This window comes from Pteropus vampyrus, unplaced genomic scaffold, assembly GCF_000151845.1.
Source record: "Pteropus vampyrus isolate Shadow unplaced genomic scaffold, Pvam_2.0 Scaffold2, whole genome shotgun sequence".
In the NCBI taxonomy this organism is placed as follows: domain Eukaryota; kingdom Metazoa; phylum Chordata; class Mammalia; order Chiroptera; family Pteropodidae; genus Pteropus; species Pteropus vampyrus.
The window spans coordinates 25,058,465-25,074,966 of record NW_011888783.1 but is presented as its reverse complement, the minus strand read 5'-3'; the positions used below and the strand labels follow the sequence as shown (position 1 = coordinate 25,074,966).

Below are 16,502 nucleotides of genomic sequence, written 5' to 3'. Positions count from 1 at the left end.
ATGTTCTGAATTATATCAACTCAAATCACCACCTACAGCTGACACTAATTTGCTTCCTTTTAGAAATTTCAGTAGACAGGCCAAGAACAGAATAACCATGTACATGAAATCCCATCCCACTACTGGAGGTCACCTGCACAGACCTTTTTTGAAATGCTTACAAAATAAAATTGGAATGAGAAGTTGCCACAATTTCCCTTATTTTCAAATTATGCTGGGCTGCTGATCAGAAAACATCTTTAGTTTCTAGTGCTATTAATTCATAACTATTACTAGCTCTGAATTAATTAAAGAAGTGATTGAGAAATCAATATGTAAAACGTTGCAGTGATCAGAATAGCAGTGACATAGGAAAGGCCAAAATAGTGAATTCTAAGTAATGATGGTTACTGGTGGAGACGCGTTCATGCAACACACATGCACAAAATGAGTCACTGTCACCATATGCATACCCACAGCAGTCTGCATGGCCTATGTTAAAAGACAGCTCCCAAAAGTTTTCCATTTAATGAAAATATGTGATTATTATATTCTGTGATTCCTTGTATCTACTATGATATAGTAGAAAAACAGAAACGAATTTCACATTTTTAGCCAAATCCATATTTATTTAGAGGTATTACCCAGTTTAACAATACTCTACAGTAGCTGTAGGTCATGCCAGTGATTTCAGACTAATATAGGACACAATTAAAAATGATTGCTATGTAATATAGAAAAATAGAAAATGACTATCATGCATGTACAGTTTACTACTAACAGTAAGCTTAAAACCATACCCCCTGCCATCCAGGAACGTGAAACTAGTTTTAAGGAAACAAAAGAGGAACAAGTGAAGTGATGCTGTCATGTAGCATTTTGCTATTTTATTTAATCTTGTACTCAAAAAAATTCTTTTTTGGCTGAAATAGGCTTATGTGCCTCTTTTACACTGGAATATATTTAGCTTGGTATTTGTATCTTTCCGAGCAATTTAAGTATTTAGGAAGTGTCCAGTGTCAACCTAGGCTTATACTTCTTGCAAGAAAAAGGAGTTCATAATCTTTTTGGTGACACGACTGAGAAAGTAACAAGGTCTTCAACAAAATCAAGCCATGATGTCTCCACCAGGCACCTGGACTAGCTAAGGGCAGCATGATGTTGCATTGAACAGGGCATACAGCAGGCAAGTTAACATGCCAAGTAAAGGGGCATCTTGAACATCAGATGATGAAATTTGAGTTTGTACATTACCTTTAATATTGCGACCATTGTCTGTTTTGAGCACATAAGGATGGAAAAAGAGAGAAATATAAAAAGAAAACTAAAATTATGTTATATACATTGAATTACCTCTGTAAAAACAGAGAAAACAAGATGTAATGATTGAAAATTTATCTTTGAAATTAACAACATTTTTACTATTCAACCAACTAAAATGCCTGCGTTAAAAATAATATTTGCTATCATAAGCATTCATGTTCAAATATGTACAACATTCATCTCGCTTAATTTAAATGGATTCCAAGATACAGATTTTATAATTATGACTGTTTGGAGAAAGAGATCCTCAACTGCCTGCAGTTGTGATAAATCTTTCAATCTTGTCAGAAGCCAATTTGAGTGTTGCTTCAACCATCAGTCACAAAGAAAGACTGCACAACATTTTTCACATTAAGTAATTTGGGGGGATATAATTTCACTTAGTATGTTAATTAGAAAAAATGTTTCTAAGATAACAGTTTACTTTATAAACCAACTTTCTATTAATTACAAAGGTATTAATTGCCCTTCCCATAAATGTTCTTCAATGTATATTTTGAAAATACCAAATTGTGAAAGAGTCATCTTATGCAAAAATAATTGTAAGAAATCAGTGAAACATTTGACCATTTAAAGGTAATGTAAAATTTTAAAATTTATGTTGTCATAATATACAGTATAATATCTAGAATATTTAGAAAATTTGTTTATATTAAAATGGGCTGTTTTCTAATCTCAGAATAAAATATTTTCAAATTTATTTTGTGGTTAGCAATCAGACTCTTTGTTACATATTTGCTACTAACAAAATATGCATTACTAGTTTTGAAACAAACAAGCTTAAAATAAATGAAGTCATGTCAAAACCATTCAAATATATCCAAGATTTGAAAAATCTGTTCAACATTTGTTGACATCTCTGCTAATACTGTGCATATTTAAAATCTTGGGATATATTATAATTGTTTCAAAGCTTACAACTGAAGCAATTGCAATAGCGTGGTATATTGAATTGCTAGTGTAGACATTGCCTTGGACAGAGATGCACAATAAAACTGTGACCTTAGATGACAACTCTCTACTCTCTTTGAGGAACCATAAAAAGCAAATAAGGATTGTGGAAAAGACCACATTACACAGAATTAATTCTCTCTATCAGAAGCAGCATCCAAAAATCATTAGTAAAGGAACAGTTGCTTTCAAGAAGTTAAAGATTATAATTCTACTCACCAAAGATGGAAATTATAAATAAAAATTTGCAAATTTCAAAAAAAAAAAAAAAAAAAGTTACATTATATAGTTAATGCTGCTTTGATATTCTAAGGCAGAGCATGTGGTCTGTGTGCTGGTGCTAGCTAGATTTGCTTGTTATTCCTCTATGACAGTATAAATACAGAAATTAGGGTAAGCATTTAGAGTCTTGGAGCAGTTTGGCAGAGTAGTTTTACATCTTTCAATTTAATAATAAAACAATTGGGGTTTGTATTTTATATGTCTATTTTATAAATTTCATTTTTCTAGTAGTGCATTTTTATTGTATTTACAAGTATATTGTTCTATGATGGAGTAGATAAAAATTCTGGTCCTTCACCACAATGGTTTGAGAAGTACAATTCTAAAGTACTTGATAATGTAGATTAAATAAAAGGATAATGTAAAATATTATGCACTAACGTATTTGCAAATTATTTAAAGTTCTGTAAAGTTAGACTATATAGGAGGACATTTCTCTTCTTCAAATAGGAGACAACAATATGAATTCAAAATCTGGTACATGTGGGATTTAACCTGTTAAGCAGTTACATGGATTCATAAAACTAAAATCGGTTAAAAAATTTTTCCATTTTCCTTTATTGGTTCAGTTTCTAAAATATATTAAATATAGCCTTAGGAAGTGTGGTTTCTCCTATGCTAACCAATGATTTTGTAGCTAAAATTATTCTAAAGTGTACAAAATGCTCAATGAATTTATCAATCGATAGCCAGACATTAATTGTAGTGTCTGCAAGAAGTGACACTTTTTTTTTGAAAATAACATAACTAGGGTGGTGGGAAAAAATTGAGAATAATCTCAACACTTCGTGTCCTTGTATGGAACCCATGCTGAGAAATCCAAATATATTAAATCATCCTTTCCCATAATTGTATTAATAACTGTGTACTAAATAGAGGTTACATAAAATTAAAAAAAATAAAGTTAAATCATGAAATCTGATCTAACCTACTCTACACCACTGTCCAATCACAGGCTAAGTCTGTGTCTGTATAATGAGCTGATTATGTATCAATTGATATTCAAATTTATTGTTTCTGAATGTTATTATGCTCTAACTCAGGTTCTTTCTAAGCAATAAGGCCAATCTCTGAAAAGTTGATGTAATTTCTAAAGATCACTGAACTAACTGGATTAACTAACTAAAACATATGTTGGTCATTTAAATCACCATGTTGAATTTGTAGTTGTTTAGCCGTAGGATTCATTGCTCAAAGATCAAAATTCAGAGCTCTCATTCATTCAGGAAATATTGAGCATGCAATCACTATGTGGCATAGGGTCCTAGATAATTGTCCAGTTTGAAAATTATCCCTGATTTTATTTCTTTCTCCTTTTAGCCTTCTTTGGACTACAGATGAAAATGCATGTGCTGTCTACGGCCATGCCACCCTGAACAAGCCTGATCCTGTCTGATCTCGGAAGCGAAGCAGGGTCGGGCCTGGTTAGTACTTGGATGGGAGACCATCTAGGAAGACCAAGAGCTGTAGGCATAAAAAATGAAAAATAAAAAATAAGGGATTGTAAGCTGACAAGTTCCTTGCAATCTGTGAGGTCAACCAAGGGTTGCCTCACCTAAAAAAAAAAAAAAAAAAAGAAAGAAAGAAAGAAAATGCATGTGCTAATTGTTCTTTTACAGTTTCTCAAAAGTATCATATAGAAAACTATTAAACTGTTCCTTCTATTTCTGTGATATTGATTTTTCTCTTTAAATTTTTTCCTGCAAATTCATTTTCTTTCACCTCTTCTGCCTTCTCTACTTCACTTGCTCTTTAAATAAAGATCTCCACATGATTCAATCCTTAGATTCTGGTTTAAATTTTAGAACATTATGGAGCAGGTAACTTGTTATTTCCTGATGTATGTGATTTTGGAACATATTTCATGAGCACGGTCATCTCAATTTTACACCAATATTTTATTGAGTTTCTGCCATGAATTAGGTAATTATTCTGGATACTAGTGCTGAAGAGTTAACTATACCAGATCTGTGCTGGAGGAGCTCATAGCAACATAATTATTAGCTTGCATATCTAATAGGAATGACAGACAAGCATATAATGTAGAATGTATTAAATGCTATCATATATATATATGTATATATATATATGTAAACACTGTTTTGCACACTCAAGTGTAAAATTATTTAATTCCTCCGGTTTGGGCAAGGGAAATGGGTTCTGATGGCTATGAGTAGTACTTTGAAGAGGAACAAAGTTGGAAAGAGTATTCCTGGCAGAACAAGGTAATGAAACAAAGAAATGAATAACATATTTTTGGAAAAAGGCAATTAGATTTGCACAGTTTTAGAATAGAGTAGATAGGAGGGGAGGGAGTCTTGCAGAGACTAGGCTTGGAATGAGGCTTGGAAAATAACTGTGACTAGCAGGTGAAGTGCCTAGTACCCTACACTCAGGAGCCTTGTGATTGGATTTACGTTTTAAAAAGAAAACTAGCAACGGCAACATGGGTGATGACGGGCACTTGAAGGAATGAATACCACAAAAAGGACAGCGAGTCTCTCAAGAAACCAAAGCTATAGTGTTCAGAAATGTGGAACTAATACACCCATGCAAGAGGCACTCTGAATCATGGACCCTCTGAAGAAAGTTCAGTGCCTCAGTAGACCCCCTCTGCAGCAAGGTTTTTCTGAGCAGTTAGGGAAGGAAAACTGCATGAATTGACTGTGGACTTTGGAGACTGTCAGTCCTGAGTTTGAAGGCCAGCTCTAGCACTCTATAACCTTGTGCCAGTTGTTTATTTAGCATATCTATACCTCAGTTTCCTCATCTATAAAATGGAACTTAATAGTAGTTCCTAACTCATAAGGTTGTTATGAGAATTAAATGTGTGTCAAGCAGTTACATTGCCTCTCACATAGTAAATATTCAACAAGCGTTATCCATTATTGTGTTAATGATGAATAGTTTTTGTCATTACCTTTTATGAATCTCTACTTTTACTATTAGCTGATATGAGAATGTGAACAAGAAGAAGCCAGGGAGAAATAAATGAATTCTGACTTTGCTTTTCAAACTATTTTTGGTTGAGATCAAGACTTTCAGGTTTTGTTTTTTGTTTGTTTGTTTTTGCTTTTGTTTTGTTCCCCAAACCTTCGTCTTTCTCCTACCTATTTCTCTCCCTGCTCCTAATCACTTTATAGCTTTCTGATAACTCACTATGTGAATTTCATACACCTCTTCTTTTGGAAAGAGTTAGTCAGTAAAATAGTCTTGTGATGGCACGTCACTGTTTCTGTCCATAGCTTTACTGCTTGGTAAATGTAGCCAAATTAACTATGCTTGAGAAGATAGTGGCATATGACCTAGAGGCCATCTTATATTAGGCATTAATTCATTAACATGCCATAAAGTAGGCAGAAAATAGTTATCATATCATTTTAGAAACACAGATATAGAAACCAGAAAAAAAACAAATTATTCACTAGGGTTCAAAGAGGAAACCAGTTAACAACTCTGAATGTAGAACTCATACTTTTAATAGCCTTTACTCACGTTTCTTTCCTTAAGGCATAAGGATTAATGTTGTAATAATAATTAAAAAAAAACAATGTGGAAATTACTTTTTATTACCTATTAATTTATATTTTCATATTTAAAAAAAACTCAAACATACCTTCACTGGCATGTCGGTCTCTAAATATGTTCTTGGGGTGGACACTGAATCCTTCAATATCATGAACTGAAGAAGCCCTTCGTATACTACAAATGCTTTCCTTTGATCTGGAATGAGTCAGCTGGGAACTTGACTGCAGCATATCAGGGTAGAGTCGGTCCCACTGCCTTTTGGGAGAAGAATGGTCAAGAGGTCCAGATATATTCACTAAGGGGGAACATTTGCTGGGCTGTATCAAAGCTTTTGTATCATCTGCTTCAGAGGGGCTGCAGCTTTCTTTTGTAGGAGACTTAAAGTGCTTCATGGCTACTGAATCATCACTGTGTTTAGATGAATCAATTACTACCACATCGGGGTCCTCTTGTGGTAAGGACTGCTTTCTGTAAGTGAGAACTCTCAGACCAGGGAATTTGAACCCAAAAAGTTTCCCTACAAGTAGAGACAGGAAATAACATTATTATGAGACAAAGGATATATCCCTTAAAACAAACAAACCAAAAAATGAACATTGTCGACTCATATTTAAATATCATGTAAAAGTAGTTATTAATCAATACAATTAATTTACAGTTGGAATGAGAGATATTGCAAAAAATTTCCCAGGAACCAATATAAATTATCATATAAGTCAAGAAAATAGTAATTTTACCATGTTTTTGGTGAGTAGATATACTCCAGTGACATGAAAGCATTATTTTAATGACACGAGGCTGTTTTGGTAAATTAAAAACATATATCTACTATACATCCATTCTTTAAGGCAGTTTGAAGGATGGAGCACAATTTAGAAAGGAAAAGAAGCGGTGGGGCACCATATATGAAAAGGACAGACACAGGAAGATAATCGCACATGCGTGTGTGGCTGAGGGAGGGAGCGTTATTGTATTGAAAGTAAGAGGAAAGGGAAAGAGGTGGGAGTAAGGAGTTGACCTGACATATCTAGAAGGTTTTTATTGGATAATATTGTGAGTTGAATGTGGATAGAAAAAGCGGGGTCAACTGTGTGTGAGACATTCCTCCTTCTATTTGGAATTTTCACAAGCCTTTTGGTTTCAGAGAGAGAAGTATGGTAAAGACAGGAATTTCTTTTTCTTTATTATTATTATTTTTTGGTCTGAAACTTGAGAATGTGGCAGGAAATGTTATACATATCTCAGAGTGGGAGATATTTAGAAGGTGCTACTAAATATAAATATGAAAGGGTAGACAATAAAATTAAAATATTGGCTAATAAACACATAAGGTCACTGGTAGTAAAAACACAAATTAAGAGTATATTATTTTCCACTCTTAATTTAGCAATAAATGAAAAAGAAGCATATCATCTAGTGCTGGCAAAGAATGTTGGAGAGCGTTCTGACACTCTATTGGTGGGATTGCAAATTGCTACAAATTCTTTGGAAAGTCATCTTATATCTATTAAAGTGAAAAAATACACTTTTCATTTGACTCAGCAATTCCATTTATAGAATATTACAAGGCACAAAAACTAGACACAATCTGAATACCCATTAGATGAAGAATGGCTGAATAAATTATAGCATTTTTATAGTTTGAAATCTTATTATATTCTTTAAAAACAAGAATATGTATGTTTTGATTAGAAGGTTATTCAAATATAGTGTTAAGAGAAAACACAAGTTTCGGCCTAATGTATTTATGATGACACTATTTCATTAAATATAATAAAAGCCTATGTTTGTCCATGTAAGTTGTATGACAGTAAAGAAAGATGTGGAGGAACAGACTCTAAATTTTTAATGTCGATTGGCTAAGTGGGTTTGGAAGTAGGGGATGTATAATGTATTGCATTCTTCTTTGTATATCTCTATTGTTTGTTACAAAAGCATGTATTCTTTTACAATAATTTTAGGAAAACTAATAAGATAAAACTTCTACTCCTAAAAGAAATAAAACGATGAGAGAAAGCAGCCAAACACTATTGTATAATTCAAAGCTTTTCTAGTAATCATCCATAAAATACATTATCTAATTTCTACTGCCAACACAGTAGTCTAGGTCCACATATCCCATGCCTATACAATTATAGTTTCTCTTCTAGTTAGTCATGAACTTTTCTGCATTTTATTGGAATACACTCTTCTAGTGGATGGTCTCATGTACACACATATTTTCAATTCTATCTTTAATCTACTGACTCATAAACCATCCCAGACCTTTTCTCTTAGTTCTAAACTTGCATATCTAATGGCCTCACCAATATCGTTTAGAATTCCTAAAGACATCTCCAAATCTCATAGTAAACTCAATCTCATGATTTATCTCTCCAAGTCCAGCCCCTTCCCTCCCTCCCCTTTTTTTTTTCAGTGAATGACATCATAATCCATTTAATCATATAAGCCTGAGACTTGAGGGCCATGCTAGTTACTGTTCTCTCACCTCCATCCCCTATATTCGATCAATCCCCTAATTGTGTTCATTTCACTTCTGGAATATCTTTTTAATGATAATCATTAATAATAATTATTTTTACTTCTCTCATCTCCACTGCTCTCACTTTTGTCTAAGCTACTATTGGTTCATCTGATTTCTTGGAATAGGATGTAAATCACTTTCCACATTGCATCATATTGTTCATCCTTTAAAAATATTTTTCATCTTAAAAAATTTACTTTTGATCATGTAGACTAATGTTTAATTCTTCACTGCTCCCAGTAACTTCCTGCTTTCGATGAAGACACCTCTATCCCCACTCTGCAGCTTCATCTTTTTTGTCTTGCCCTCTAGGATTCAGCCACATGGACTTTCTGATTCCTTTGGAGGCCTGTGCTTCTTTCAAGACTTCCTTGTGTTTGCCGCATTTTACTCTTCCTACTTAGCACATCCTTTAGGTTTTAGCTGCAAAGTTATTTCCTTTGGGAAGCAATTCCTTCCTTCTGAACTAGATCAGCACCCCCTTCAAAACTTTCAACACAGTTACTGGTTATATACTTGTTGACTCTCTTATTAACATTTTGCCCCTCTAGTGGACTTCAGGCTTCATTGAAGGGCTCCTGTCTGTTTTGCTCACCCGAACCCCGCTCCGACAGAATGTTTGAGCATGGTAAATTAATTTCCACAAGCAGATTCTAAAATGATAATGTACTTTAATTTTTACTGTAGAAAAACTAGAAAATTTAAGTGCTCTGACCAATTTAATTAGAGAATTTTAGCCTCCTGAAACTATTTACCAAAAACTCCCATATTTACCAAAAAGGAGAGACTGAGTTGAACTCAGTAGCTCATGGAAATGGTGAACTGTATACCAAGAATTATATGCCTAATGTAACTATTATCATTAATTTCATCTTTTTTCCAGAGGTTATTAATTGCTCTATTCAGATCGTAGAACACACACAAAAGTGTTTTCAAACTTCTTATGATCTAGTGAATTTTCTGTAACATACTCATTACAGAAAATTTTAGAATTAAGCAGGTTAATTTATTATTGTAAGTTTTCAATTGTGGACTAAAATTAACAGTGTTAAATATAATTGCAATAAAATTTATCTTTACAGTAAAAGACATGACACAATGCATAGACGAAGCCCAAATATGCTCAGCATTAAACTCTGGATTAATAAAATGTAGATAAGATTAATCAATCTATGCAAATAAGACTAACAGTAGATTACAGTAACTGTTTTACAAGCATTCTTACATAATTCTAACAACTTTTATAAGCTCAAATAAATTGCCAAGTTAAAAATTAGTGAACTGCATCCAAGTCATTTGATTAGTTCTTAATGCACGTTAAATTGAATTATAAAGCAGTTTACAAATCAATTCTGTAAGCTTATTGCAATGCACTGAAGGTCAATACAGGCTTTTATTCATTTTTCCTCAGTTACATTATCCTCTTCCTTTAAATACAATTCAGTGACTTTCTTAAATTAATGACCACATAAGGCATTTAATTTGCTCCTATAGTTTAGTCACATCCAAGGTGGTACAGATGGTCTTTTCTGCATCACTAGGTTAATATGACCATGTTATATTGCATTAAAGATTTAGTTATCTAACTGCAGTTCATCCAGAAAGAATACATATTGAGAATTTTGCTTAATGCTAGCACTTTTGGACATGAAACATAAAACATAAATGAGTATAATCCTGTTATGGTTCTTAACACTGAAAAATACTCTTGTAAGTTAAGTCTCCATATTTTACTATATTTGTATTCTAACTTGAATAACTAGAATAGTTACTGGTTAGCTTATTTACTAAAGTATTCAAAAAATCTGAAATACGAACAGCAGAATAAGGGTTTTTTTACATATTCTCCCAAATAATTATAAGTATTTATAAATTACTTACATAAACATGATTTTGTTTAAATAGACCACTTTTATTTAAGAGAGTATATAGTTTCTAACATATATAAACTTATAAGTAACTATTACCAGACATGCTACTTTTGTGAAGCTGCTGAATATAAATTTGAAAGTTGCATTTTCATGCATCTTGTGTCATGTTTAACTAAGAGTTTTTATTTCTTGACCAAGAAGACACAACAATATTCTCATTGTCTTTCTCTTTGAAAAGCCTAAAATTATGACTTTAAGCAAATATGTAAAGATGTGAAATATTAGGCTCAAGGCCAAATAGAAAATCAGGGTAAAGCTGGAATAAAGCAGAAGTTTCTCTGATTTAATTTTAGTTTTACCCAAGGTTTTGTGTTTTCTCAGACCATAAATATTCACCTGAGAATCTACTGAGAGTCATAACTTTTTCACCTAAATAAATATAGACAATTTTTGTATATGATCTCAGAGCTTGAATAACAAAACCCCATCCCCCAACCAAAACCCTTTCATTAACTTCCTCTAGGATCCCTTAGGATTAATTGACTCAATATATTTCTTACAGTTTTGACTTATTTTGCTCATATCTTTGTGCTAATCACAGTTCTCATAATATTAGAATGCTCACAACTACATTGCTACTCTCTCTTCTGGGATAATGAAACTTTAGAAAATGGTTTTACTACATTTTTCCAAATGAGAAGACCTTATCAATCTGAATTGTTACCTTCTCTCCTTCTCTCTCTCTCTCTCTTTCTCTCCCCCCACCCCCAACCCCTTGCCCCCTGAGAGCTAGTTCTCATCTACTAGAGTTTGGAAGAAAATTATTGTGCCAATTTAAGCTCAAACAATTTTTCTAACTTATGAATATACCAAGGAATGTTAGAAACAATATTTCTTGCAGAAAAACAAATATCTTTGAAAATCTTTCATATATTCTTAATCATTGAATTATATCATAACTACTAATTCTCTAAAATATTCTTGGTTCAATTTCTCATAATTTTTACAAACTCTTAGAATTGTTATTATCTAATAATATTACTACTAACACCCTGTTAAATATAAATTAGAAGAATTTTACTCTTGCTTGATTCTGCTTATGGACTGAAAAGTAAAGAGAAACTTACATTTAAGCAATCATACAACTTAAAGATAGTGGGGTAAGGAGAGGGCATATGTGTGTCTGTGTCTCTGTGTGTGTGTGTGTGTGTGTGTGTGTGTGGCAGGGGGGAGTGAAGTGGGGGATGCTATTAGACCATGAATAAAGATACTTTTCCTCATAAAGGATTGGGAGGGTGGTGAGAAGCATCTCAGATTAGATCCCTGAAAGCAGACTGTTCATAAAGTTTCATGGGGAGTGTTCTCAGGAGACATGCCCATAAGGAAGAGAGGAAGACAGGATTGGGCAGAGGAAGGTAAACTGTTATGAAAATAAAATCGAAGCTTCAGCAAGTCCTCCTTGAGCTCTAGAGCTTGACAGCCCTTTAGATTTATGCCAAATTGAAGCTAGGGTATCTGATCTTTGTACCCTTGCATCAGCTCCTTACTGGCTACAGCCGCCATGAGAAGGGTTATAACCTTGGGTCAGGCAGTTCCCTGCCTCTGACAATTCCCAGGAAAGGGCAGAGCTGTGCACCCTCAGCAGAAGCTATTCCAGCAACAGGGCTGTCTCAGCCCTGAGGTAAGTATCGCTGAGGGGCACAGTGTCCAGGATAGAGAGGGAAGGATAGCCAGTTTGGGGTCTGAAAAAAAAACAAAACAAAAAACCACCATAATCTAAATTAAGTGTACCATCAACTTTTACTAAACAAAATAAGGATTTATGAATTAATGTCAATATACCTTTCTAAAATCAGGATATTCACAAGTTTGACACTTAAATTGAAAGCCTTAAAATTATTGTGAGATTTTTCTCTAATCATATAACTCTATATGTGCAGAGAATCATGACTGTAATCTGAGTCAAAGAGAGCAACAGATCAAATTTGATGGGAGAAACAGGAAGATAAAATATCTGCCTTTTATTTTTAGGAAAATATTTCCATAGAGGTACCCGGCAAGGATAAGTCTTTCCTACTCCTAGCTATATGAGGGGCTTTACAGTGTTACCCATGGGCTGCCAGAGCAACCCAGACTATTGTCAAAGAAGGCAGTAGATAAGAAACTGGGAAAAAACATCACGACACGTGAACATAGTACTGACCTGGCTAATTTGACTAGTGGGTGACAGATAGGGCAGTGCAGCTAGTACAGGTTCTGGTGTTAGTGACAATGCAAGATCACAAGGGAGTACACTGACCTAGTAAACCTGAAGCTAAATATGAGACTCTTTAAAAGAGCAGATGTGGTCTGTCATGCCTTGGAAGACTAAGGTTAGTGAGACACTTCTTAGGGCGAGAGATACCAGAGAAAAAGCGAGATCTTATGATAAGTATATATAATAAGTATAGGACGAAACTGGAATCTTGAAGCAATGTGAGTCCTGATTCAGTAGTGCAGAACTCATGTATGTGGAGGACAGGGGAAGTTAAGGCTGCCACACGCATGAGGACAATCGCAGGAGCTGCAGCACAGAGAGCTTCTGGAACAGGTTCACAAGGCTGATGATGTCTGAGAGACACTGTTTCTAACTGGGCTGGGTCATCATGAGAGGAAAGGATGGGGAGATTAGGCAGAGACAGGACAGGTGGACTGCTTTTAGTCACTCAAGGTTGTAATTCCTCACTGAAGAGGAATTGGAAATGAAAGCAAACACATCAATGTTATATATACTTAATTAGGTTTCTACATGATAACTGCTTAATAAATCAATGAATGATTTACCAAAACTGATTTTTTTGTTGTTTCTCTTTGACTGATTTCTTCCATTTTCAAATGCCAAGTTAAAGAATCCATTCAAGTTGTGTTAAAGTAATAACATGTTAATTATCACATAGTTATCAAGTTATCATTGACAGGGACATTCTTCATGGAGAATTCTAAAGACAAATGGCACAAACACCAGCTACCCGAATGCTGTATGAATAGGGACTGTGCCTGCTTTGGGGGTTGCTAAGTAACAAAATCTTCCAAGTGATATGCACATGAGGGCTCTGGTGTAGATATGCTGATTTAAGTGGTCATTAACATTCATTGTTAATGAAAGGATAATGCACAGTATTTTTCAACTACTAGAAATTTTTTTGTTCTTATAAATATAATTTGCCCAAATCCTAGGGGAAAACATGGTATAAAGTTGATTGCAACCTATGACTAAACTCTTCTCAGATTTCTTTTAGCAACCATGTCATGGTTCTTTTTCTATGTCAAATTTAATCTTTAAAAAGAGGAAACTTGCAAACACATGATAATAGTAAACATTAGTTACGTTGTAAAACCTTTAATTAAATTCAGTTGAATAATAGATTGTTTCTACAGTAATGTTCCCTGAGTGGGAAACTATATTACTATAGCAGCTCTTCATCTTTGAATTAAAGAATGACTTTTAGCTCCAACGGAGAATAGTAAAAACACTGTGAATATCTTTTTACAAACCAACTATACAACAAAAAATTTTGTTTCTTAGCTTGAGGTCTGAAAATTGAGATACAAATTTAAAGAGTAATGTAGCTGTTCAGACAAATATGTATTTTATGTTTCAATTATTCAGAATATTGAATCCAAAGCATATGAATACATTTTTAATGGCTTAAATTAGCTAGATAATTTCCTAAATTACCAGCTATATTTTGTGTGTGCAGACTTAGCTTTAGTCGAAATTTTTAAAGTAATTCAAACTATTATTTTAGTAAGCATTAAAGTAAAACTCTCTTTCAATTTGGGGAGTATAATTTTAATCATTTCAAAGATAGAAAAATCTTCTTTATAATAGCTTAATAAGATTAAATAAAAAAGTTTTATTTTGAAAATTACTGTGAGAATAAGATACTGTAGAAATTTGCCTTTATTTTATTAAATTTTTACATTTAGTTTTACTTAAAATTTATAGTTTTATATAAATATTAATTAACTTAGGCCAATAGTTTGCAAACGTCAGTGGGTATCAGAATGATTTAAAGAATTTGTTAAAACATTGATTGTTGAATTTCTGTCTTTCTGACTCAGTTGTCCTGGTGTAAGGCCCAAGAACATGTCTTTCAAATGTGTTGCAAGGTGATACTGATGATCTCACACTTAAAGTATCATTGACTTAGAAAATCTGGCTAATGCTGATTCAATGTGAAAAAAACCCCTTAATTATTCAATATAAAAATAACATTCATTTATTATATTTTATAAGTATGTATTGGCTACTTACTATTTGCAAAATGTTGAAGATACCTGTTGTGAACTAGGGCTAAACAAGTTAAAAACATAGAATGCATTCATTTTCTGTTTGTATGTATATTGTTAAGTCAGTAATTTTTAAATTTAAAATAGCTTTTCTCAACCCCCTTCAGGAAATTTTTAACAAATTAAAATATGTATGTATTTGTATGTTTGTGTGTTATGTGTGTACGTGTGTCTGTGTGAACCAGACTGCTGATTCTAGATTACTGCTATAAAAGAGAAGAAATATAAAACATAAATATACTTGTAAATTATTTAAAATGAAATTTAAAAAATATTTTATTTAAAATAATAAAAGCAAAATTTTCTTAAACCTGACAACAATTTACTTTAAAATTAATAGTGTAAGCTAGAACACATAATTTGGTTATCTTCGACATTTTGCAAATATTTCATAGCAATAGATATATCAGAGCAAAAAGAAAGAACTAATTTTTCCTATTATTTTCTTTAGATATGGCCTCATTTTAACTGGTAGAAAAACTATGATTTTCTTTTCCATGCTGTATTATTTCCATTTTTTAGATTGCAGAGTTTTTACAGAAGCCATAAATGAGAAAACGTGATTTTTTTTATTTGGTATTTATATTTATTACATAGGAATTCACTGACTCAATTGTGCAGTATTTATCAATTTGATAGATAGACCTATCAAAATAATACTCTCCTGTACTTGCTTCATTCCACAGAATATGAGTCATTTATTTGTGGCTGGTCCTGGATCTTTGACAAAGAATAAGTTTGTGAAAAATTAGTTCTCTCTATAGAAAGCTGTTCACTTTTCTTGTGACATTTAGATTCCTAAACCTGAATGTAAATTTTCTGTCCTGAGAAATGATCCACTACTTCATCCAATACAAGTTTCTAGGTTTGCAGAACTTACTTAGCTCAATTTATCATATTTCTTTTTTATGGTCCATCTTTTCTATTGTGTATTTAGCTGTATTGTGTGTTTTCTATTACTTAATCTTCTCAGTTTAATACTTCATTTTCATCTACATTTCTTGTGTTGTCACTTCAAATTTTTTCTTTTATTTTGTCTACAATTCAAGAGAGACATTTAAATTTATGAACTCACACCTCAAAACAGTTACCTTTTCCCCATTACTCTCACTTAAGTCCACCACTTGGGGGCACACACACACACACGTACACACTCCTTAGTTAAATAAGAAATTAAGTATTTTAAGGTAAGATGTTTCTGTGAAAACATATGTATCAACATTTGATTTTCTTTTACTTATTTTTGTTTTAGTGTCCACCCCTAGAACAGCAATGTTGGAAATAGGCAATAATATTATTTTACACAGTTACTATAAGTTATATTAAGTTATACTTTAAGATAAAAAAATCAGCAGGAGTTTGTCAAAGATCTGACATAATACAAAACAGAAATTGGATAGTATTAGAAGCTACCAAGCATAATTAGTCTCACTTTTCTGCTTGATCTAACAATCAACTCTTCAAAAACTGACACCAAGTAAAAAGAAATTTAAAACATATAGTGATAGAATGGTATAATCAAAACCCAATATATTGGTGGTAAATAATGGGCCTTTGTAATACTCTGGAAATAATTTTAACTACATTGTACTCTCTCCATTGATTCCATGTATGAGTGACAGCTGTAGTATAGGGAAACCACACATGTTTACAAAATAAAAAACAATCTCTTCTGAATTTTCTATTACTTGAACATGGGATACTATTTTAAT

General features: G+C 32.9%; 1 protein-coding gene and 1 pseudogene across 1 annotated transcript in view; one reads left to right on the top strand and one right to left on the bottom strand.

The window, feature by feature from the left end:
• The window catches only part of KCNH7 (potassium voltage-gated channel subfamily H member 7), a 415,423-nt gene that overhangs the window by 111,460 nt on the left and 287,461 nt on the right, over positions 1 to 16,502 (bottom strand). Inside the window, exons 4-5 of the mRNA XM_011358452.1 lie at positions 6,152 to 6,580; positions 1,234 to 1,254 (exon numbers count right to left, since the gene is read on the bottom strand). Coding sequence (XP_011356754.1) covers positions 1,234 to 1,254; positions 6,152 to 6,580 — 450 coding nt within the window. The remainder of the gene's footprint in view (positions 1 to 1,233; positions 1,255 to 6,151; positions 6,581 to 16,502) is intronic.
• LOC111739974 lies at positions 3,890 to 4,008 on the top strand (annotated as a pseudogene).